The sequence below is a fragment of the Oryza glaberrima genome, chromosome 2 (genome assembly GCF_000147395.1).
Source record: "Oryza glaberrima chromosome 2, OglaRS2, whole genome shotgun sequence".
Lineage (NCBI taxonomy): Eukaryota > Viridiplantae > Streptophyta > Magnoliopsida > Poales > Poaceae > Oryza > Oryza glaberrima.
In genome coordinates, this window is record NC_068327.1 from 24049220 (window position 1) to 24071249 (window position 22030).

The 22030-nt window shown below is 40.6% G+C and overlaps 5 protein-coding genes across 5 annotated transcripts; 2 read left to right on the forward strand and 3 right to left on the reverse strand.

The window, feature by feature from the left end:
• Positions 1 to 1003: 1003 nt before the first annotated feature.
• LOC127762046 (casein kinase 1) lies at positions 1004 to 6925 on the forward strand. The gene is made up of 14 exons (XM_052286397.1): positions 1004 to 1666; positions 1799 to 1839; positions 2936 to 3005; positions 3079 to 3227; positions 3373 to 3468; positions 4095 to 4165; positions 4761 to 4822; positions 5057 to 5120; positions 5208 to 5292; positions 5397 to 5523; positions 5596 to 5657; positions 5745 to 5805; positions 5896 to 6029; positions 6237 to 6925. The coding sequence occupies exons 1-14, from the start codon at positions 1591 to 1593 to the stop codon at positions 6528 to 6530; spliced, it is 1392 nt and encodes a 463-aa protein (XP_052142357.1). The 5' UTR covers positions 1004 to 1590; the 3' UTR covers positions 6531 to 6925.
• A 1060-nt stretch (positions 6926 to 7985) lies between these two features.
• On the reverse strand, positions 7986 to 9367 carry LOC127762047 (phosphatidylinositol N-acetylglucosaminyltransferase subunit C). The gene is made up of 2 exons (XM_052286398.1): positions 9220 to 9367; positions 7986 to 9119 (listed from the first exon to the last, which is right to left on the reverse strand). The coding sequence occupies exon 2, from the start codon at positions 8990 to 8992 to the stop codon at positions 8102 to 8104; it is 891 nt and encodes a 296-aa protein (XP_052142358.1). The 5' UTR covers positions 8993 to 9119; positions 9220 to 9367; the 3' UTR covers positions 7986 to 8101.
• Positions 9368 to 12242: 2875 nt separating this feature from the next.
• On the reverse strand, positions 12243 to 14038 carry LOC127762183 (probable 60S ribosomal protein L14). The gene is made up of 5 exons (XM_052286585.1): positions 13912 to 14038; positions 13685 to 13786; positions 12773 to 12902; positions 12573 to 12685; positions 12243 to 12492 (listed from the first exon to the last, which is right to left on the reverse strand). Exons 1-5 carry the CDS (start codon positions 13912 to 13914, stop codon positions 12436 to 12438), a joined length of 405 nt encoding a protein of 134 aa, XP_052142545.1. The 5' UTR covers positions 13915 to 14038; the 3' UTR covers positions 12243 to 12435.
• A 214-nt stretch (positions 14039 to 14252) lies between these two features.
• On the forward strand, positions 14253 to 17098 carry LOC127762181 (glycolipid transfer protein 1-like). Its single transcript, XM_052286583.1, has 7 exons — positions 14253 to 14414; positions 14910 to 15035; positions 15556 to 15611; positions 15823 to 15953; positions 16035 to 16170; positions 16563 to 16694; positions 16784 to 17098. Exons 2-7 carry the CDS (start codon positions 14918 to 14920, stop codon positions 16817 to 16819), a joined length of 609 nt encoding a protein of 202 aa, XP_052142543.1. The 5' UTR covers positions 14253 to 14414; positions 14910 to 14917; the 3' UTR covers positions 16820 to 17098.
• A 415-nt stretch (positions 17099 to 17513) lies between these two features.
• Positions 17514 to 20840, reverse strand: LOC127762182 (uncharacterized). Its single transcript, XM_052286584.1, has 6 exons — positions 20422 to 20840; positions 19642 to 19819; positions 18315 to 18412; positions 18115 to 18211; positions 17941 to 18026; positions 17514 to 17858 (listed from the first exon to the last, which is right to left on the reverse strand). Exons 1-6 carry the CDS (start codon positions 20611 to 20613, stop codon positions 17805 to 17807), a joined length of 705 nt encoding a protein of 234 aa, XP_052142544.1. The 5' UTR covers positions 20614 to 20840; the 3' UTR covers positions 17514 to 17804.
• Positions 20841 to 22030: the final 1190 nt, after the last annotated feature.

The following is a 22030-nucleotide window of genomic DNA, read 5'->3' on the forward strand; positions in this document are numbered from 1 at the left end:
AGATACCCTTAGCAGGTAGGAGTAACAAGAATAGAGTAAAAGAGTCAGAAAATAAAATGGAAGGCAACCAAGATGAATGCAAAACATGAAGAAAATAGAAGAAAAACATAAAACCATATGCAAAACAGGATCTGGAAATGATGTCCCACCCATTAACGGATAATATTATATTATACCTTTCCATTCCTATTTCTTCATGTCTAGTTTAATGCTGACCATTCACCTATTTCCTTTTTTCTGATCCTATACCTCTCTTAATTAGGGATGAAAATGAAACGTACAGTTTCCGTCCGTTCCGAATAAAAACAGATATAGATAACTTTCGGAGCGGATAATTCTCGGATAGTTCGAATACGGATACAGGTACAAATGCGAATATGGTATCGGGGTTTCCGACAAATGCAGATAATTATACGGATATCTGGTGAACAGTGCTATTCGGATATCCGCTTAATCCATGAGATATACCCCATTTCTTTATAACTATACAACCTTTATTCTACCATTTTAGATTTTAATAGTAGCCCATTTCTTAACCCTAGTCTACACTATTAATATTATTTAAACTTCTATTTTTTTTGAAAAAAATATACTATATATTTTATATAAAACAAGCAAATTATATATGATGTTATGTGTTTCTATTAAAAGTTTAAGGTGGTTTCCGTGAAAAGAGTTATTTCCGTATTCATGCTCGTATTAGATCTATCCGAGCTATTCGTATTTGTTTTTTATCCAGCACAAAATATAAAAACAAATATAGTATGAGTATTATCCTTTTATATTTGCTCCGTTTTCATCCCTACACGTAATCCATTTGCCAAATAAGTCGTATGATATCCACATACGTGGAAGAAATTATGCGTCACATGGGCCGTCCGATACTTTGTTCGGACGTTACAAAGCCGTCGGATCCCTCAATCCGCGAAAGACCGAAAACTCTTCTTGATTCCTTATAAAGAAACTTGTTTTTTTTACAAAAAGGACTTCCACATCCCTAGCCATAAAAAAAAAAAAAATCAAAAAAACGCGTCGTCCGCTGCTCTCGTCCTCTCCTCGCCAGTAGCCACGCCGCCTCCACCCCACGAAAGCCCGAGAAGACGCCGCCGCCTCCTCCTCCTCCTCCCACCTCTACTCCGGCCACCGGCCGCCTCCTCCCACGCTCCCCCCGCCGCCGCCATCGCCACCCGCCTCCTCCTTCTAGCAGTAGTAATAAAGGAAGGAAGAAAATCCACCGCCCTACCCCTATCTATCCGTTGCCTCCCGTCCGTTTCCCACATTTTCCGCTTCCTTCGTCCATCGCCATCTATTAACCCGCCCCCCCACGATTCCTGCCGAGAAATTTCTCCCCCCCACAGAGAGGGAGGCGATCCCTAGCCTCGTCCTGAATCTCGCGGCGCCGCCAATTCGATCTGCCCGCGCCGTCTCAGGGCGGCGAATCTTGGGCTGGAGTCGGGGGGAGAGATCCGGGATCTTCCTTTTCTTGGGTGTTCCCGGGACGCAAATCTTGCGGCCGCCGGGCAATGTGACTGGGGTTCTTGTGGGGGGTGAGGCGATTCGCGCGCGCATTCGGTGCTGAATCTTGCGGGGATGGAGCATGTGATCGGGGGGAAGTTTAAGCTGGGGAGGAAGATTGGGAGCGGATCTTTTGGGGAGCTATACCTTGGTACGTTCCTCGTGGGGTTCTCGGATCTCTCGTCTATCGCCGCTCGTTGCGAGGCACCGTTCGTTTTTCTTCTTCTTACTGTTTACGCTGTTTGTGATGATGTCGTTGATTCATGGATTGTTTCGATTACAGGTGTGAATATACAGAGCAGTGAGGAGGTAGCCATCAAGTTGGTATGTGAAGATGATTTCGTTTCTGATATATAAGCCTTTTCTTACGCCAATGTATATATTGTAGTAATTAGTATTGCATTGGTTTCTTTTGTGCTGATGTTGTGATGCGAATATGGTTTGTTCTGCCCTCCTAGAAAAGATTAGATCACCTGAGGTGTAACAGAGTTTGCATTGCTGCATGATCAGAAATTTGAATGAAGCTACATGTATACGTCCTTGTGAAATCGTTGACATGACCTCTTGCTTAGTATCATACTCTTTCATACAAGTAGAAACCAGGTCTTCTAAATTTTTTTGGTTCTCCGACCTAACTGGTCTATTAGAGATATTCAGAATTGGGAAGTAAGAAAAAAGAGGTGAAGATTTTTCAGCTTCCAATTGGATCGTTGACATTATTTAATTGCTTCATCTAGGATTCTAGGTGATGTGTGTGGTTTACGAGAGCACTTATTCTGAAACATCTGTAAATAACATGAGGCAGCCCACCAACCCTTGTCATACTATATTATCTGCTCTTGTAACATTAGGATTCAGGGCAGCCGCCCGTGATTCTGTTCACATCCTGTAAGACCTGCAAACAAAGCTTTTCTGTCTGGGGAAACGAAGCCTTTTGGAATACCTTGTGCATGTTTTGGCTAGGTTGGGTAGCTGTGAAGCATTGGTTATTGTCTATTTCAATGTTTCAAAGCAGCATTCAAGGATTCTCCTGATATTATTGCTCCGGTTCAGTGGTCAATGCACTTCTTTTAGAAGCTTCTATTATTTCGATATGATTGTTAGTAGTTTGGTCACATCTACTTTTCAAGCAACTTACCTTGTAAGTTCACGTAGTTGCTAGTTTTGTGAACCAGCTTTGCCTTTCTAATCATGAATGCCATTTCTATATTGTAAGCCTGTATGCATTGGATTGCTTTCTTAAATGGTGCAATCCTTGTTCTATGAGAAAATGTTGGTAATAATGAAAATAAGGTGTTCGGAAACTTGGAAAGTGTATTTCTATATTGACATGAATAGTCACTGTCAGCACTGATTACTTGTCCTTGCTGACACTGGGACAAATTACCTAAACCTTTTCTGTCATCTCTTATTTTGTTAGGAATCTGTAAAATCAAGGCATCCTCAGCTTCATTATGAGTCAAAACTATACATGCTTCTGCAGGGGGGAAGTAAGTGTAATACGGGAAACTGTTTATCTATTTAAATAAAATTGTTCACTTATTATGTCTTGGTTATGTTCAGCTGGAATTCCTCATCTGAAGTGGTTTGGAGTGGAGGGGGAGTACAATGTCATGGTTATTGATCTTCTTGGTCCAAGTTTAGAGGACTTATTCAACTACTGCAACAGAAAGTTTTCTCTTAAAACAGTACTTATGCTTGCTGATCAGATGGTGGGTTTTTCTTACTGAATTCTATTATTTTGGCTGTTAATTTTGGTTACCTGTATGACTAAATTTCAATAAATTAACGATCAAGGAAAGTAAATTTCAAGACTTTATTTGTCTGATTTAACCACTAACTTCCTGTTCTATACAGATCAACAGGGTAGAGTACATGCACACTAGGGGGTTTCTACATCGTGATATCAAGCCAGACAACTTCCTTATGGGTTTAGGCCGCAAAGCAAGCCAGGTTTGTCCCATTCATCTGCAGTTGCTGGTAGATATAATTCATTATTTTTCTGCGCTTTGGATGTTGTTGGTTGCCTGGTCTGTATAATTTTGTATTGATAACATCTTGATTCGAGTATTTGGCCTGGTTTCTAAGTATCATCTTTTTTGGTGCTATGAAGTTTTGTCAATTGGCAGTAGTATCTTCAATTATACTTTCTAAGAGAGGCTATGATATTACCAACAACAGCTGTCAGCTGTGCTCTGTGTGGTTGATGATTATACTAGTTTCTTTATGGAGAAATTATCTTGTATAATAAATTTTAGTATTTTTTAGAAACATCTTTTTTATGAATGTAGAAAGTCTTTGGAGATTTTAAACTGCTGACTGTGATCATCGATTTACCATACGTTTTATTATTTCGTAAGAACTTGAAGAATACAAGGATAATATTTCTGTTTTCTCTTATTTGTGCATACTGTTACTCAGCATATGCATATCAACTGCCTTTCTAGTACTGCTGCTAACTGATGATCGAAAGCCTGCATTTACTTCATATGTGATATATCTTACAATGAATAACATCAAGAAATAAGCACAACTTTTTGTAGACATTGTTGTGAGTGATCTTTACAATTCTGTAACAGGTTTATGTCATCGACTATGGTCTTGCAAAGAAATACCGGGACCTCCAAACTCATAAGCATATACCTTACAGGTAATTAGAAATTCTTCTCTTGTAAATGTTTTAGAAAGTATTTATGTTTACACCTGGAAGATTGTTGTAGTAGAGCACTCAGCTTATGAAAAATCATACTAAAGTATATTGTTTTGGTAGCAACACCGTTTTTATCTGACAGAGCTCAAAGTGCTTAATTTAGAATTTTTCATTACCATAACTGTGCTTGGCACACTACCGGTGGAGCAGTATCTGCTATTAACCATATTGGCAAGCAGTATCTGCTATTAACTATATAGATAAGCCCACACAATTTTGTTATCTGTTTTTACTTCTTGAAATTAAGAGATATGCTTGATAGTAGTGAGTAATGACAGCAGCATTGCAACAATTTGATCAATGATGATTGTGATAATTGATAAACCATTTTCTGTTATGTTTTAGTACTATACTGTGACATTGGTCAGTAACACGGGTTACACTATCACTATTCACTACTTAGCAGTTACCTCCTTCATACTAATAGTAAAAAGTTTACCAGTTTATCTACCATTATATTTCTATGCATGATTATGCTTCATACTTTTCTGGGGATATATGTTTGAAGCTTACATGTTTTTCTTTCCTACCATAGGGAGAACAAAAATCTCACAGGAACAGCACGCTATGCTAGTGTAAACACCCATCTTGGAGTAGGTAAGTGTCTTTACCTGTTACTGATTCGTTTTCATCAGAAGAGATTTTATTTTTTAAAAATCTGAACTAACACAAACTAATATGTATTTAAGAGGTGCAAAATGTGGCGACACTGAAAAGTTATGAACAAGTGTAGCTCCTTTGAAACAAATAAAGTTTAGCTTGCAACAAAATTAGTCAATTGCACTCTGACTGCTAGTATATGCGTTCTTTTAATTCTGTTTTTCACTACAGAACAAAGCAGGAGAGATGATTTAGAGTCTCTGGGCTATGTGCTTATGTATTTCTTAAGAGGAAGGTGAGACGATGCTTGTTTTCTATTTTTTAAAATTCCATTTTATACGACAATACATTTTATTGATCTATGTTAACTTGTCCATCTCAGCCTTCCTTGGCAAGGTCTAAAAGCTGGCACAAAAAAACAGAAATATGACAAAATTAGTGAAAAGAAAATGCTTACTCCAGTTGAGGTAATGGAAATTGGTTTCCATGCAAAAAAAATCTATGAAGAAGCATGACATTTTTTGATTTAATTGCAACTTAACCTTATCATGTTTTACACAATTTTGTATAGGTTCTCTGTAAATCTTATCCCACAGAGTTCATTTCATACTTCCATTACTGTCGATCTTTGCGATTTGAAGATAAACCAGACTACAGCTATTTGAAGAGACTTTTCCGAGATCTATTCATCCGTGAAGGTATGCTCAAATATAATACAATGAAGTATCTCCGCATACACATCTAAAATGATTTCCTCTCAATTCTTGCAGGGTACCAGCTTGATTATATATTTGATTGGACGAAGCAAGGTTCAGAAAGTAACAGATTGCGAGTATGTCTGCTATTCCTTTTTCTAACTTTTTTTGGTAATGCAAAGCTTTACCATACTAAATGTGTAGCATCTTTTCCTTGCTTCCAGTCAAGTGGAAGGACAAGTGGGTTGGTGGGACCATCTGCAGAACGGACTGAACGAGCTGCAGGTTTGTCAGTAGCATAGACATTTTTTGAATTTATATTTAGGAAATAAGTTTGGAAAATAACAGGGGTTTTTTGGGGTGTTGTCTCAACAGCAAGACAGGATGTTCCTGACAGATTCTCTGGTACAGTCGATCCATTTGCTAGAAGAACTGGCTCTGGTTCTGGCCATTACGGAGAGCACACAAAGCACAGAAATATATTGGATTCATTACTTGCACCCAAGACGGTAAGAAACTGAGCAGCTAGATCACCTTCTAGCAGTATCCTAAAAAAACTGCTCAAATTAGCAGGATAATGAGACGGATGTTTCTTCGTTAGTCTTGACCATCTTTTCGCAGAAATCTTTTGTTGTGTTTTTACATTACGTTGCTGTTGATGATAGCTGGAACTCTGTATTCTGGAAGGCTTATGTCAATTTTACCATGCGTGCTAGGCTGTTGATTTAGATAAAAGAAGGCCCACATCATCATCTCGTAATGGGAGCACATCAAGGAAGGCTCTCTTGTCAAGCAGCAGACCAAGTTCTGGAGATCCCATTGATCCGAACCGCAGTAACCTAATTCCAACCAGCAGTGGCAGCAGTCGCCCATCAACTATGCAGAGGCTTCACCAGTCAACAGGACTTGAGACCAGGTCCTCGCTTACCAAAACTGCAAGAAATGTCCATGATGATCCCACTTTGAGGACCTTTGAACGCCTTTCAATCAGTGCTGACAGAAGGAAATAATGCTTCGAAGAGCAAAAGATGTGAGTTGCTGCTCCAGTGAGGACACTGGGGATTCCTTCACACGATGATTACTGATCAACAAGTAAAAACCATTCTGTGCTACAGATGATGCTGAGATATGCTTAAGAGTGAAGTTTGCTTACTGAATCTTGGCGCAAAAGAAATGGTTAAAGAAATCATTTTACACGCCATTCAGAAGAACCCGGACCAGCAACTGTGCTGGTCCAATTAATGCTGATGTTGATCAAATATTTGTAGAAATGTTATTGAAATAAAGCAGTTCATTACTAGCAAAATATGTACTATCACGTAGTATTTCCTTTGTGCACTGCAACTAGAACTTCTGCCACTCTGCCACTATACTCTTAAGATAATCAATATCCTTTTTTGCCTTAGTGCCCTTTAGATACTCCGTCACATTATTTTCTTAAAAACTTGGAGATCATGTAATCGTTATTAATATATCATACGATCAGATATCGTTATTCAACTAGCAGTTACTTTTCTAACTATCAAAATATTTGTTTCACTTTTTGACAACTGATTTAACTCAAATATGCTCTAGCAGTAGGCAAATTTGAGTGAACTGAATCTTCTTTGTTCCAAGAACATTTGTGAATCTGAGGCTATTGCCAGTGGTGAACTACTACGGTTGGGTTCAGAGCTGTTGTGTTCTGTTGAATATTTCTCAGTAACCTGTAATAAAGTACTATGCACGTACTTCAGCTAGGAATGCGTTTGTTTGTTTGTTTTTTTTGAAATATGCAAAATGCATATCTTTGTATTAAGATAAAAAAAGGCTGTTACAACCAGGCACAACTACATGTACAGGAATGAAGTTGTACATGGGTCCTGATCATTTTTTGCTAGGTAATGCCCCCAGCTGATGTTGCTGAAGTTGTGTTAGGGCTTCGTGGTTGATGGAACATTCTTTTTTTTTTTTTCGCGAACGCGCAAAAGATGGAACGTTCTTTTATATCTTAATAAAAAAAGTCCGGCAGTATATAATCGGAACAGAATACAGAGCAGTGAGCAGCACTGCCAACGAAACTGGAGGCAACACAAGAACAAGTACCAATATGTTAGGGTTAATCTGCACTTGCACCTTATTGCAAGAAATCCATGTGACTGGGCTGAGCAGTTCTCTCTTGACTCGATTAAAGATTACATGTGACGATGTTTGTACCTAATTATTTTGTACACCAAAGTTTAAACCACTGAATGCGCTCAGAAAGCTTATCAATATATGGCAGAACAGATAAGGCCCGCCATGTATATTGATCACAGTAAGGGAACAAGTAGACACTCCCTCCGTCTCATAATAAGTTAATTTAGTACGAGATGTGGCATATCTTAGTACTATGATTTTGGACAAAGACATGTCCAGATTCGTAGTTTTAAGATATGTCACGTCCCGTAATAGAGTAACTTATTTTCTGACGAAGGTAGTATATGTTAAGAAAAGCATATACATGCACATAAATTGCTCCAGAATAATAAGACTAATGGTAATACATCAATTATAGATAATGAACATTGAAACCAAAATTCTGCACATGCACTTTCCTCTGTTATTCAGTTATATCAAAGCAGAGTTTAGCTTCATCCCAGGGACCATTGATCTCAAACTTGTATTCCTGAATTCTTATAAGCCAGTAAGGGCAAACAATTGAGATAAAAACAAGCAGTGCCAGCAGTAGGATGAAGAACATGTGATGCAATTGGTATGTGACGCCTAGGGTCATGATCATCAGAGCAAAGGAGAAGAGCAGATGAAGTCTAAGAGAGAACTTCTTAATACAAAACGCGACGAGGGGCACAAACAGGAAGATCTGCAAGGAGAATAGCATGATTGCAAAGACATGCAGCCTAGATGGCAGGCGCGAAGCTACAAGGACGGATGCTACTATCGATGCATTCAAGGAGATATTGCTGGTCAATTTTGGGTTGTTGAGTGCACCAGGTGGCCTTATAGTTGAACCAGAATAATCATGCAGAAAGAGGTGAACCAACAGAAGGCATACAGCAAGTGCCCATATGGAATCTGAACTGATGGACCTAGTGAGGGTTTGATAAATCGGTGCCAAAACATACAGACCACTGATGAAGAATGATGTATTGAGGACATACTTGGAGAGAAGCTTGAGCGAGAACGGACTTGCCGTGAGCAAGAGCATCGAAAACCCGGCAAGAAGTAGACTAGTGTCTAGCTTCAAAAGAGTGACCTCATCAATGACCAAGTTCAGTGTATAGGTCCATGTTGAAACCACAAGAGCAACAATGCAGAGATACTGAGATATGGAGACCGAGTCGATCATCACTTTCAGGAGGTCCCTCTTGACAACATTGGCGTTCATAACCATCTCCTCAAGGAATGACTCATCCGTGTGGTTATCGTCATAGCCTGGCTGCCTTCCCCCATAGGCAACTTTTCTCCACTTTGGTCGACACTCATTGTTCATATTGTATTTGCTACTATGTTAACAACCAGGGGCGGATCCAACTTGGGAAACTTTTGGGGGGAACAAACAAACTGCTACTTGTATTAAGGTTAAGGCTCTGAAATTAAGAGAAGGGCTTCTTCCAGATCTAGAAGAGAAGCTAGGGTTAACAAACGCAAGCGAATTCCAGACAAAAGTAGTCCCGGTGGGATTGAGAGATGAATCAGAAAGAGGATGTGGATGCTCACCAGGATCCCCTCCCATCCCCTGCTCTGCTCGCCAGATGGAGACCGCCGCCCCTCGCCTGTTGTGTTCAGCCGCGACTCGTCTTGGCGCAAGGAGCGGAGGAGACGACGAGACGCGAGATTCCTCTTTATTTTACGCCAACGGAGCGAAGGGAAGATACCCGTGTTACAGGCAGATTTCTAGCTATGAGGTTTTATCAAAAAAAAAAAAAAAAAAGAGTAAATTTCACAAAACTACATGTTTTATGGTTCAAGTTGCAGAAACCACAAATATTTTGACACTTGGCACTTAAGTATATATATATTTTAGAAGTTTAGTTTCACAAAACTACACTATCGATGTATGGATTCACCCGTGAGATGACGTGGTCGTTCCATCTAGGATGAGGACGTGGCATCCTATTAATTTCGTGCGATGGCTGGTAATAGGATGATATGTCCTCGTCCTAGATGAAACAGTCACGTCATCTCGCGGGTGAATCCATTCATTGATAGTGTGGTTTTGTGAAACTACACTACCAAAATATATGTAATTAAGTGCCAAGTGTTAAAGTGTGTGTGGTTTTCTGCAACTTGGACTACAAAACGTGTAGTTTTGTGAAATTTACTAAAAAAATATTTCTAATTATGTGGGTTAATTGTCTCAAAATTCATTTTAATCAATTTTATACTATGAAATGTATACATATATGGGTTCATTAAATAAGATTATTCTAGTCATTTGTCTATCCTCCTAAAAGCAAGTTTAATAGTACAGCCCGCTCTTAGCTCCAATTCTTCCACATCATCATCATATAGTATAATTTAAGAGACACATGATACAACAGTTGTGCTCTAATAAATAATAAGTTGCTGACACATTATATATTTATTTTAATTAACGGAACCATCTATGTTTATTTATTTATCTCTCTTCCTCGCGTTGCGTGGACCAGCTTCCCCTCGTGTTGTATCTGTGGGCCCAACTTCTTAGAGTTTGTGAGCAGCCCAGCGACTAAATAGTCGCCCACTCACCTTCCTTCTTTCCTCCAGCGCATCACGCGAGCTAACGTGGAACCATTATCGCCAGCGTTAGGGCTCTATTGTACATGCTCTAAGGCTGAGTTCGGTTTGAGTGGTCGGGAACAAATCTTCCGTGCACAGAAAACGGAGCGGTCTATTAGTGCGTGATTAAGTAAGTATTAGCTTATTTTTTTTAAAGTTGGATCAATATGATTTTTTTAAGCAACTTTCGTACAGAAACTTGGTAGCAACGAACAAAGCCTAATATGTTCTAAATTAACTATTATTTTGATTTTTATGGGACAGAGGTAGTATTTGCCAACTCCTGGATTTAAGAAACTGAAACGAATTCGAATTTTTTTTTCTCGGAGACCGAAACATATATGTTTGGAAAATTTGGAAACAGAAAATTTCATATATGTTTCCTAAAAACATATCCGTCGAAAACGAATTTGGAAACATCCCAAACTATCCGTTTAGGATATATGTTTCCTGAAACTATCCGTCTAAAACGAATTTGGAAAATTTCAGGAAATGTATTCAGATATTTTTCTCGGAAAACAGAAACGGATATGATAATGCTACTATCCGTCGAAAACGATTTTGGAAAATTTCAGGAAACGGATTCATATTTTTTTTCTCGGAATCGGAAACGAAGTGTTTCACATGTGCAATTTATTAGCTCCAGACTTTTCTACTCTAAATATTTATATTTATACTATGTGCCATAGTAATAACAATTGCAGTTATAGATGAATATAGTTCTCTTTCTCCAAGAAAATAAAGTGTACGACTACTTGTATTATTAATGATAAAAACTAAAAATATTGATTTATTGTTTCAGAAAAGATATTGAGCTACATCTCTTCATTGATTTTAGAAGTTCGGCTTAAGGGGTTTTTATATTACGATAAATAAGTGTTACCGTATTCGATAATATTCGATTTTGTTTATGTATCCGTGTTTCTGATTCCATTCCAATTTTGAAAAGAATATGGAAACGGAAACGATAAAAGTGGTTTTCGTCCGTCTCCAAAGTGTTTTCATCTATACTTACTCCACCTTTATCTCAATTTTTTTACTACTTTAAAACTAGCTATTTCTTTATGATGACTGATGGTCCACATATTAGCAGTACTTTGAGACGCACTGCCACCACTACTCTTTATCCATGAGCCACCATCGTTCCTCCTCTCCGCCACTTTATCCATGAGCCACCATCATTCCTCCATCGTTTCTCCTCTCCGCCTTTACATGCACAACCAGATGTCTTTTTTCCTTCCCCGTCATCATGCACACTATTGTGTCGTCGGACTTGGGAGGCAGAAGCCGATCCGATGAAGAGCTAGATCAGGCGGCTCCTCCTTATTGGATCCGATGAGAGTTAGTGTGCGAAATGGTTGTATAGTGACTGAACTTAGAGATGGATAGAATTGGGTTTCTAGTCAGCAACACGGGTTAGGTGTTGTTGAAGGCGGCTCAAAGATGATCTAGATAGAATTCGCATGGATGAGGTGAGATTTTTTTGTTTTGTAGACAGTCTCTTTTTAAAATGTCTCAAACATAAATTACTTGGTTTCGTAGACAGTCTCTTTTTAAAATGTCTCAAAACATAATTACATGCAGTCCATCCATTTATAAACCAAATTATACAACTATGACATACAATCAAATTCAGACCCAAATGAACAAAACATTAAATTTTATCCTACCAGTCCAGACTGGGGTATATTGCTGTTTTAATTTTCCAACTACTGAAAATGAGAGAAAAAATTGCTAACTCAGAAAATGGAAGGATTTTCCATCTAACTCAGGAAATGGAACGATTTTCCATTCTTCAATGTAGAAGCACGCCTACCATTTGAAAAATTGAAACAGATAGCGTCTGGCATTCGGCACGACTGAGCAAGTGAATATTCCAGTCTCAGTAGGTGGTGTAACATTCAATAACCCGGCGCAGCGACTCAAGACTGCAATATGCTGCACGAGCAAAACACGGCAATCTCAACTGGTAACGAGTAGAGTCCACACAAATCACCAGTGATCATATGTTGGAAACTATTTAACAGCCATCAGTCATACAAAATCTCTAAAGCACAACCATGCTCAATTTAAATATGAAATAGGTTCCATTAAACAGTAGTACTAATTCTGGCTCTAAGACCATTGAAACATATTGCTGATCCAACTTGGAACCAAAAACTCAACATGGCACTACTAAGCCGCGGCAGTCTTCTTGAGCTTCGCAAGCTCTTGCCTGATAGCACCTCCCCTCTGTTCATACAGAAAACATTGGTGTAAGCTAGTGAGTAGTTATAAACAGGAGTAAACCAATTGAGAATAGGATGTCTGACCTTGATCTTGGCCAACATAACCTTGAACCTGTCAAAGTCATTGAGTGACGCTCTCCTCTTCTGGACAATTAGCTTCTTGCCCCATGAGCTATTCTCCCACTTGTTCTTAACATCTTCAAAAGAATAACCACCACTCAGATTAGACATGGACAGAAATAAATAACTGCTGATAGGATTGGTAGCACAACATTCATACTAACCAGCCTCCTCCATAGCCTTAATCAAAGTTGTCTTCTTCGGGACACGTTTGATGTCAATCTTGATGTCGGTCAGGGAAAGCCTCTTGAAGTTGATCTGGCACCTGACCATGTCAGGAGCATCCACAAGTGCCTGGTGATTCACAGAAAACAGAGTTATGTGATATCCAATAATCAAAGCACTACAATATAATTAACTCCGATTAGAAAAATGAGCAGCAATAACATAATAGTGGCACTAATGCATCCGCCAATGGAGGCACCATCAACACTATCAATCATAGGTAAACCAAAACCTCATTGTCAATAAATAGTTCATTATTGTAAATTGCCAAGTAGTCCGAGCTAATGCTGATAAACTTCTAGACTTGACGCACATTTTTTCAGATCAAGTACTCCCTCCGTACTCGTAAAGGAAGTCGTTTAGGACAGCGACACAGTCTCCAAAACACAACTTTGACTACTTGTTTCTATAAAAATATTTATTGAAAAGTGATATATGTATACTTTTATGAAAATATTTTTCAAGACAAATCTATTCATATAATTTTTACATCTTCAAACGCAACAACTTGAGAGTTATTCATGATTTATATTCCTAAGGTTTGACTTAAACATTGTTCTAAACGACTTCCTTTACGAGTACGGAGGGAGTACACCACAGCAAATGCAGAATATTCTTCCATTTAAGGCTGTGCGGAAACAGAAGAGACTTGCTACTCTCAAAGGATTCATTTTGGCGTTCCATTATATTCTACCACGTTAACAATTCTTACATTTCTCACTAGAAACAAATTACAATAGCAGCAAGAGTTTATCACACCAGCTAGTACTAGTATAATTTCTATAGATCCAAATTATAAAGCGGGTACAAATGGAAACAGTTCAAGGCGTACGAGAGAAGACGATGCTTACCCGGTTCTGGTCGACGACATCGACGATGACGACGAGGCGGCCGTAGTCCTTGCCGTAGTTCACCAGGGCCACCCGCCCGATCTCCACGAACCTCTTGAACGGCTGCACGAAAGACACAAAAAAACCCCGGTCAAACACACACGCGCAATCCAAAGCACCACCACCACCACCACCACCACCGGAACGGCAACGGCGGCAAGACGACGAGTCCACGGCGATCCACCTACCATTCTCGCGGCGGCGGTCGGGAGAAGCGGCGGGGGGGCGCGAAGAAGCGGAAAGGCAAAGAGGAACTAGGGTTCGGCGGCGGCGGCGGTGGTGGGAGTGGCCTATAAAGGCAGCGCGCGGGTTTCCCTGAGCCGGTGGATCGCCACCCGAGGACATCCAGCCGTCCGATCTAGGGTCAGACCGTCAGAGCGTTTATTCTGCGGGGGACCTTACTGGGCCTCCCTGTTTGGGCCCTTTCAACGCGTAATGGGCCGGCCCATTTCCGAGCTACTCAGATCAGGACTTGTGTTACGGCCTCGCCACAAGGATCGGTGCACAGTAAGATTCCGCGGTAATAATAATAAATCTGTACGGAGTCGCTGGCCTCGCCTCGCCTCGGCATCTTCTACTGCTCGCCATCGCACTCCACCTCGGGTGAAAGCCGGCGCCTTTTGGATCACCCCTCTCCTCCGATCGACCGGGTCTCTACTGAGGTCTCCACGCCGCCGACAGGTAGCGCGAGGTAAGGGGGGAAAATATTGGCTTCTTGGTCACCGGTTTGGATGTGGCCAGTGTGTGGATTTCGTGATCAGTGGGTGTTTCTTGGGTCCTGGGATCTAAGCTCGGAAGATTAGTAGAGAGTGCTTTCCACTTCTTGGATTAGCGGTTCGGGGGTGGCCTGGTGGCTCTGATCTGATCCAGGGTCGAGTTGTTTCTGCTGAGTGGTAGAAAGTCTAGAAGAAATCTTGTTGCTCGGTTAGTTTGTTTGGTGTGATGCGTAGTGGATAGCACGGGCTAATTGCTTGTTGTTGATGTCCCTGATCTGTGTTTTGGTACAGGTACTTAGCAGTTAGCACAACTGATCCCGCAACTGAAAGCAGTTGCTGATTGGGGAATTCATTGCCACGGGTCATAGTGATTAGAAACTGTTGTGGGATCAGTGTCTCTTTAGTGAATTAGTGTGGATTTTTGTTTGCTACGGCCGATATGTTGACGCATTCATTGTTTTCTATTGCAGCTAGAGAGATGGCCGAGACAGTGTTCACTCCCTCGTTGGAGGGTATGAAGCATGTTAAGTCAGAGAGCAGTGTCATACTCACCAAGCCCTTTCTTGATGTCTGCAAGCAAATCTTGCCTGTTTTGGGTAACTGTCTTTGATTTCCATATTCAGATCAGTAGCTTGGTTCCTTTTTTAATTTGTATTTACTATGTTTAGTTCAGTACTGCGGTGGAGCAGTAAATGGTTTTCTAAGTTGAGACAAGCTTTTGGCAATTGGCAGTGGTCTATACTGTTGTTGGATTTTGCCTATCAAAATCACCAAATAGTTATGTTGGTTTGTGGGCATTTGGCATTTGATTTACCTGTAATGCTGCTACAAATAGTTGATTGGACCAATCTATCACCTCGGTAGAATTGGTCAGTGACCTTCTGAGGGTAACACCATATGATATTTAATGTAGGAGTTCAGTAAAGTTTATTTTGGGGGTTTAGAACTTAGTTGTTGCTATATACACATTTCTAAACAATATAAGTTTTGACATACATTTGTGTGGTTGTGTTAGTACTTCAATTAAATCGTTTGTTAGTTTTAAGTCAGGGCATACTCTAACTATTGTGGCTAAGTGTTCCTTTGTCTCCTTTGTTCTCTGACTTTGTATTCCAGATAAATTTGGAGCTGCTATGGCACTTGTGAAGAGTGACATTGGTGGTAATATCACGGTAAGCATCCTTTTTCTGCATGACACTGTTAATAATACATTGTGTTTCATTCCTCATTTTCATTAGTAAATTTCTAGTGTTATCTATGTGATAGATGCATAAATCATATTTACTTTAGAATGATTTGCTTACTTAGAAGTGTCCATATCCATTTTGGAGCCCACAGATTTCTAGTTTGTTTTGCTAACAACTGATCTAATTCATTCTTCAGAGGCTGGAAAATAAATATTCTTCAGACCCATCAAAATATGAGCAATTGTACAGCATGGTTCAGGAAGAGGTTCAAAACAAGACTGCAAAAGGTTCGTCAAGCTGCACAAATGGACTTCTGTGGCTCACGAGGTGCTTCAAACCTTCTTGGATAATTTATCACCTTTCAGTTGCAGCTTAAGCAGCCTTATTAACTCAAAATTTTACTTTCAGGGCTATGGACTTCCTTGTTGAATTATTCCGTAACCTGCTTGAGCATCAAGACTGGACTATGAGTCAAGCTTGTACTGATTCATATACCAAAACTCTGAAGAAATGGCATGGTTGGCTTGCCAGTTCTAGTTTTACAGTTGAGTCGTTCTCTCTATGTTGACCCGCATAATCAGCATATACATGGTGTTACTATAATCTCTTCAACATTATTATTTTAGTGAAATTAGAATGTTTACGCCTAAATAAACTAATGCAAGGGTGGTTCCTTCTCAAGAACTTCACTAAAAAGACAATTTTTCTGTTTTAGCAATCTTTAGAACTAGTGGAAAATCATTATTTTTCTTTCTCGAATACAGTGGAGAATCATTATAACCCAACTGTTTTCAGTCATATATGCTCTTTTAGTGAATACGTACAAGAGCACTTCAGTTCATAATTGGGTGAGAGAAGTTCTTTAATTTGGTCATGTTTGCTTCCTTTATTTGCTTTTCCTCCGTTTGTATGAGTGCTCATATGAGAAATTGGCAGGTGGCAATGAAGCTTGCTCCTAATAGAGAGAAATTTATGGAGGTCATTAGTGGAACGGGTGACATAAAAGCTGATATCGAGAAATTCTGCATGACCTTTTATCCTTTTCTCAAAGAGAATCATGATTTTCTGGTATGGCCTCTCACATTTTGAAGGCTTAGTCCTTTAGTCTGTAATTGTCTGATTCTAATGTGATGTCTTCCATCATACTATTCTTGCAGGCCAGTGTTGGACTTGATGATCTGAAGGCTTCTTAATGCATTCCTATGCAACAATTACCCACAGAATAAACCTGTCTTACCTGTCTAATGAAATTTAGTGCTGCCGAGGGTATGCTGTTTTCCACCTATCTTTGGAAAACTATAGGGCAATAATGAATGTCGTGAGCTCAGAACGATTGGGCAAGCCCATGGGCAGCTATACACAATGTATGTGTTGCTTTATGCAAAAAGGTCAACTGTTGAAAAGCATTCCCGTGCTAGAGGAAGTTAACATGTTATGTACTTATATGCCCTGAGAATTGTTCATCTGGGGTATCCATCAGATTTGGTACTTGCTGAGGCCTTAACTCGACTTGCACTGGAAACTGTCCACTCTCTGGGCCTTGCTGGAGTGCGAAACCCAAACGTTCTGATGCTACCGATTCGCGTCAAAATAAGCCATTTGTTGCGGAAACATTTGTGAACAAGTCAATGATAAACTCTCCACGTTCGGAATCAATTTTTCGGTCGGCAACATGGCACTGGCAGTTTCAACACTGGAGAAGATCAATCCATGTGACGTGTTAACACATATTTTCTCCATCTTTTAGTTAAGTCCATCAATGCACGGATGGAGCGTTCATAGGTGATATAGACGCAATTCTTGAAACACGCATGATGTGCTACTGAATATGATGAACTAGACCAATTCGGTTGCACGTACGCCTCCTCACCTGACCATGTAGCGAACTAAACAAAAACATTTCCGAAGAAAATATTTATAATCGAATTGCTCCACGCTAAAGGAGTTCATCATAAGAGAACTTCGTACCGTTCACAACGGTACCAGTCATTAGAATATTTACACCTAAATTTCCATTACAAATTGGGACGAGCCATACTACCCTAGAACAATCACTAGGCCAAACGTGACAAGCGCACCGCCGGGCGCTGAAGGCTTTAACGTCGTTTATTGCAGGAGCAACAAAGGACTCATGTGCAACATGACACTAGGGATCATTCTCTAGAGAGTGAATTTACTTCACTTGTGTAGAATGCTTTTTTTCTGCGCTTTGAACTTCTTCTGTGGTTGAGTCTGCACGCATAAAACAAATCAGTTAAATGAACACTTCTGCAAGAGAAAGAGGAAGTCTTACAAGATAACAATGGGAACCAACCTTCGGCTTCTGTAATGCCTCGTAGTCGATTCTGTTCTTCCATGTGCTCTTGCGTAGTTTGATTGGCCTGTTTCCAACATATTTACCTGCATGATGTTAGATGTGTTAATCATATCTGCAGTGCGACGATAATCCAGGCAAATGGTGACAGGGAATGGGGGCATGAACTTATACCATTCATCTCTTTCAATGCTGCAGCAAGATCCGACGCATTAGCAAAACTAACAAAGCCATAGCCCCTAGTTTTACCAGTCCATTTGTCCCTAATAACCTGAAGCAGAAGCCGTCCATTATTAACAGTCATCTTGAAGCAGCAAAAAGGTATTATCATGAAGAATCTAAAAGCTTGCCATGCTATATACGGTGTGACTCACCCTAGCCATGTTGAAGGATGGATATTTTGAAAATGCCTTTGTAAGAACATCATCGTTCACTTCGTTTCCAAGATCGCCACAAAACAACCGAAAATCATCTGTGGATGGGGAAAATTTGTCAGATGTAAGTGTGAATGCTTTGAAATAAAAAGAGGGCACATTTGAGAAAAACAACTGTTATAGCACCATTTTTGGTCATTGCTACAGACTAAAGTAGAATAATATATTTGCTTCTATCAAATTATGACGAAACATGACAGCACAAATACATATTCATGTCAGGTGCTAGTAAATTCCAAAGACAATATAGCATCATAAGTATTTAATGCTGCCAACATTGCGTGCTGCTGCTAAATTATTATACATCAACTCAGCAAGGCTGCTACATCTTAGACATGTTACATGATGGATGACACATCATGAAGTATTACAACTAAATAGTGGTATCTGATACGTCAGCTAAGCATGTAAAACTAGAAAACTGTAGCTAAAAATGCTAAATACAGTTAATATATTTAATTGTACAAAAATCTAAAAATAAGGATGACAAACAATCTGCAAGAGCTGAGCTACAGTACATGTTATATTGACTAACAGGAACGCAACATGACGAACTGATAAAATCAGATTATTGTGGAAAGTAAGTTGATTGGCTAAAAGCCTCATCCTTTATGCAATCACTAATATATGGAACAAAACTTTTTAGTAATGTTCATGCTTTGTTGATAACAATATATATAAGGGAAGATCTTTATTTGGACAGTCCCCAACAAGAATCTATCACCATATTAATCCTAGGATGGTAAGTGTATCATCAAAATTACACCAGGAACATTAGAACAAAAAATATAAGTGGAATAGTTTGCACCAAAATGCGCAGTAGAACATATTTCTCTGTATAACTCTATGAAAAATTTTCAAATATCATATTCATATGATCAAATTAGGCATGCAAAAACGAGATGGCAATGCATGTAAACTAATGGCAAAGGCACAGGAAATGTTTACTATATCATCTGCAAAGCCCACCTAATTCCACGAGACAGGCATCAACTCTGAAACCTGTTGGGCTACATATCACATCCTCGGCCACCTTTAACAAAAGGAAACAGGGGAAAGTTTGTCTTATTAGAATACATAGATCGAACATTAGATCTTGCCTGGGGAATTGAAGGTGTTTGATGGTTTGTTGACGTGAGGATAACAGACATTCAGACAAGTTCAGACGAGGGGAAAGTCACACTGCCAAGTTCAAGATTTTATAGATCATAGAACCACAACATTCCAACACAACCACCAGGAAGAAATAGTGAGAAAGAGATCTTACTTTCGGGCCAGTCAGCCAAAGTTGGATCCTCCCAAGATTGCCCAGCTGCCTTTCGAGGTACTGCCTTTTTGTTTGCTTCAATCTTCTTGTCTTTCTCACTATTTGCAATAGCAGCTTTCACAGTAGCTAGAGCTTCAGGAGTGATTATCTGTGAATCTTTCTGGAACAGTTGCTGAACCTGCGTCGTGGTGATACCACAATAGACTAGTTACAGCTAGTTTCCAAAATAAAAATTAGTACTATCAGGTTCTTGATTTATGAAGCTACATCCTTTTCCATTTACACTGAAATACAACTTACAGTTGCACTGGACAAGTCTCTCATCAAATGTTAATAATTCAGAGTTAGAAAACATAAACATTGGCACGCCTCCCTACATCTATAGAAATGAAATCATGACGTAGCATCTAAGATCTTGCATAACATGAGCCGAATATGTAGCTTTCTGTGCATCATTCTGCAGACAGATTTCACAACCTACAAACTGTATATGATACACTGGTATATTGCAATATGAATTGGCTTCCATTGAGTATTCCACTTTTACATTGTGTTGTCCCAAGGATGAAAGGTGGATGACGAAAGACCAAATGAGCCTTTCAGTTGAATCAAACATGACATAGCGCATTATCCCCAAACTGGCATTACTCCAAGCCTCTAAAACAACAGAGTCTAGATCCTCCCTAATCCGCCATCACCGCATCAACAAACGGGCAGTAGAATTCACACAGAAAGGAGCGGTTGAAAACGTAATCAGAAGAAGAGGGGCAGAGTTCCTACCTGCTGGACTTGGGGCATGGGGTAGACGGCGTTGTACGCCGCGGGCGCCGCTGGCCAGGTGGCGGGCTGCTGCACGTTCTGGAGGTGGAACGGGACGGGGAAGTAGGACGGGACCGCCGCCGCCGCGGCAGCCGGGTACGAGTACTGCGCGGACGCGGCCGCCGCGGCGGGCGAGATGGACTGCGTCGACATCGCCGACGAGGCAACCAACCAGAGTGCGGAGGCGCGGCGCGGGAGGGGGCGATCGTACGGGCTCACGCGGCGTCGCGTGCGATGTGTTTGTTGATCTCAACGGCCCGCGCGTCTGGTCGCGGATTGCAGGTGGCGTGAGCGCGAATCGGTTGGGTTGCCGGGGGAAGCAGAGGCTGTGTATTGTGATGATGCGCCGCGTGGTGGTAGGGGGGAATGGTGTGGAATTCTCTCGAAGCTCCTGGGCGTTACTACTGGCGATCACACCACACGGAGGAGGAGGTCCACGGGGAGATCCGCGGAAACCGGCCGCGATTAGGCTCACGGGCGCTAGCTTAGGCCCAGGAAGGGGGGGAATACGTGGGCTAGCCACGGGAAGGCCCCCCGTGAGGCCGTGGCCCGTGTATGTGATGCGGCGCGCGGGCTCCTCGCGCTGCGCAGCAGAGGTTGCCCGGAGGCAGTGCGTGTGCGTGGACGTTGAGCCGTGGACTGGAGATGAGGCGTCCACCGGGCAACACGCGGCAGCTGGGCGGGGTCGGGTCGGGTCGGGTCCGGCCACGCACGGAGGCGAGGCGGACCGCAGACAGGCGGTTATTTGACACGGTTCGGGCGGACGGTTGGAGAGGCCGAACCGAAGTAGCAGTAGTCCGGCATCGCGCGGAGGCGGAGCAAAGACCGCGCGAAGGTGACGTCGCGGCCCGACAGTGTGTCGAGGCTTGCTGATTGTCCATGATTACTTTTTCTATTTCCTTTGTCATTTTGTCTCTTCCATTTTGGGATAGAGTATGGTGGTGTTCTTTTCTCATGAAGATAAAGATTAAGTTTTTTCTGCAAAACGAGATGGTATTAACGCATGATTGATTGAGTTTTCATTATTACAAACTTCAAAAATAGATTAATATGCTATTTTAGAGCAACTTTCATATAGAAAGTTTTTGCACAAAACGCACGGTTTAGCAGTTTAAAAAACGTACCACGAAAATCTTAATTTTCATCCAACTCCTATTGGAGAAAAGAACAGGGCCTATTTCTTTTAGTCGTGAAAGCCTGTTTTTGAGTCTTTGGTACCAATATATGAAATATTTATGATACCATAATAATATTTATCACTAAACCAATAATACTTGATGATACCAATGATAATTTGAGTTACCATATCATGATATCTCGAGGTGTCGTACCAGTCCATAATATATCGATCTATCATTCTGTATTGTATAGTACTATATAATATCATATCATGGTACCTTGAGATATCATGATATTGATTTATTATATTGGTATAATGTAATACTTGATACTATGTCGTGATATCTCTGGATATTACGCTTGATGATACTCAATGATTCTTGTTGATATACACGCGATAAAATACTTGATGATATTCAATGATATTGGTCCATACATACTTGATGATACT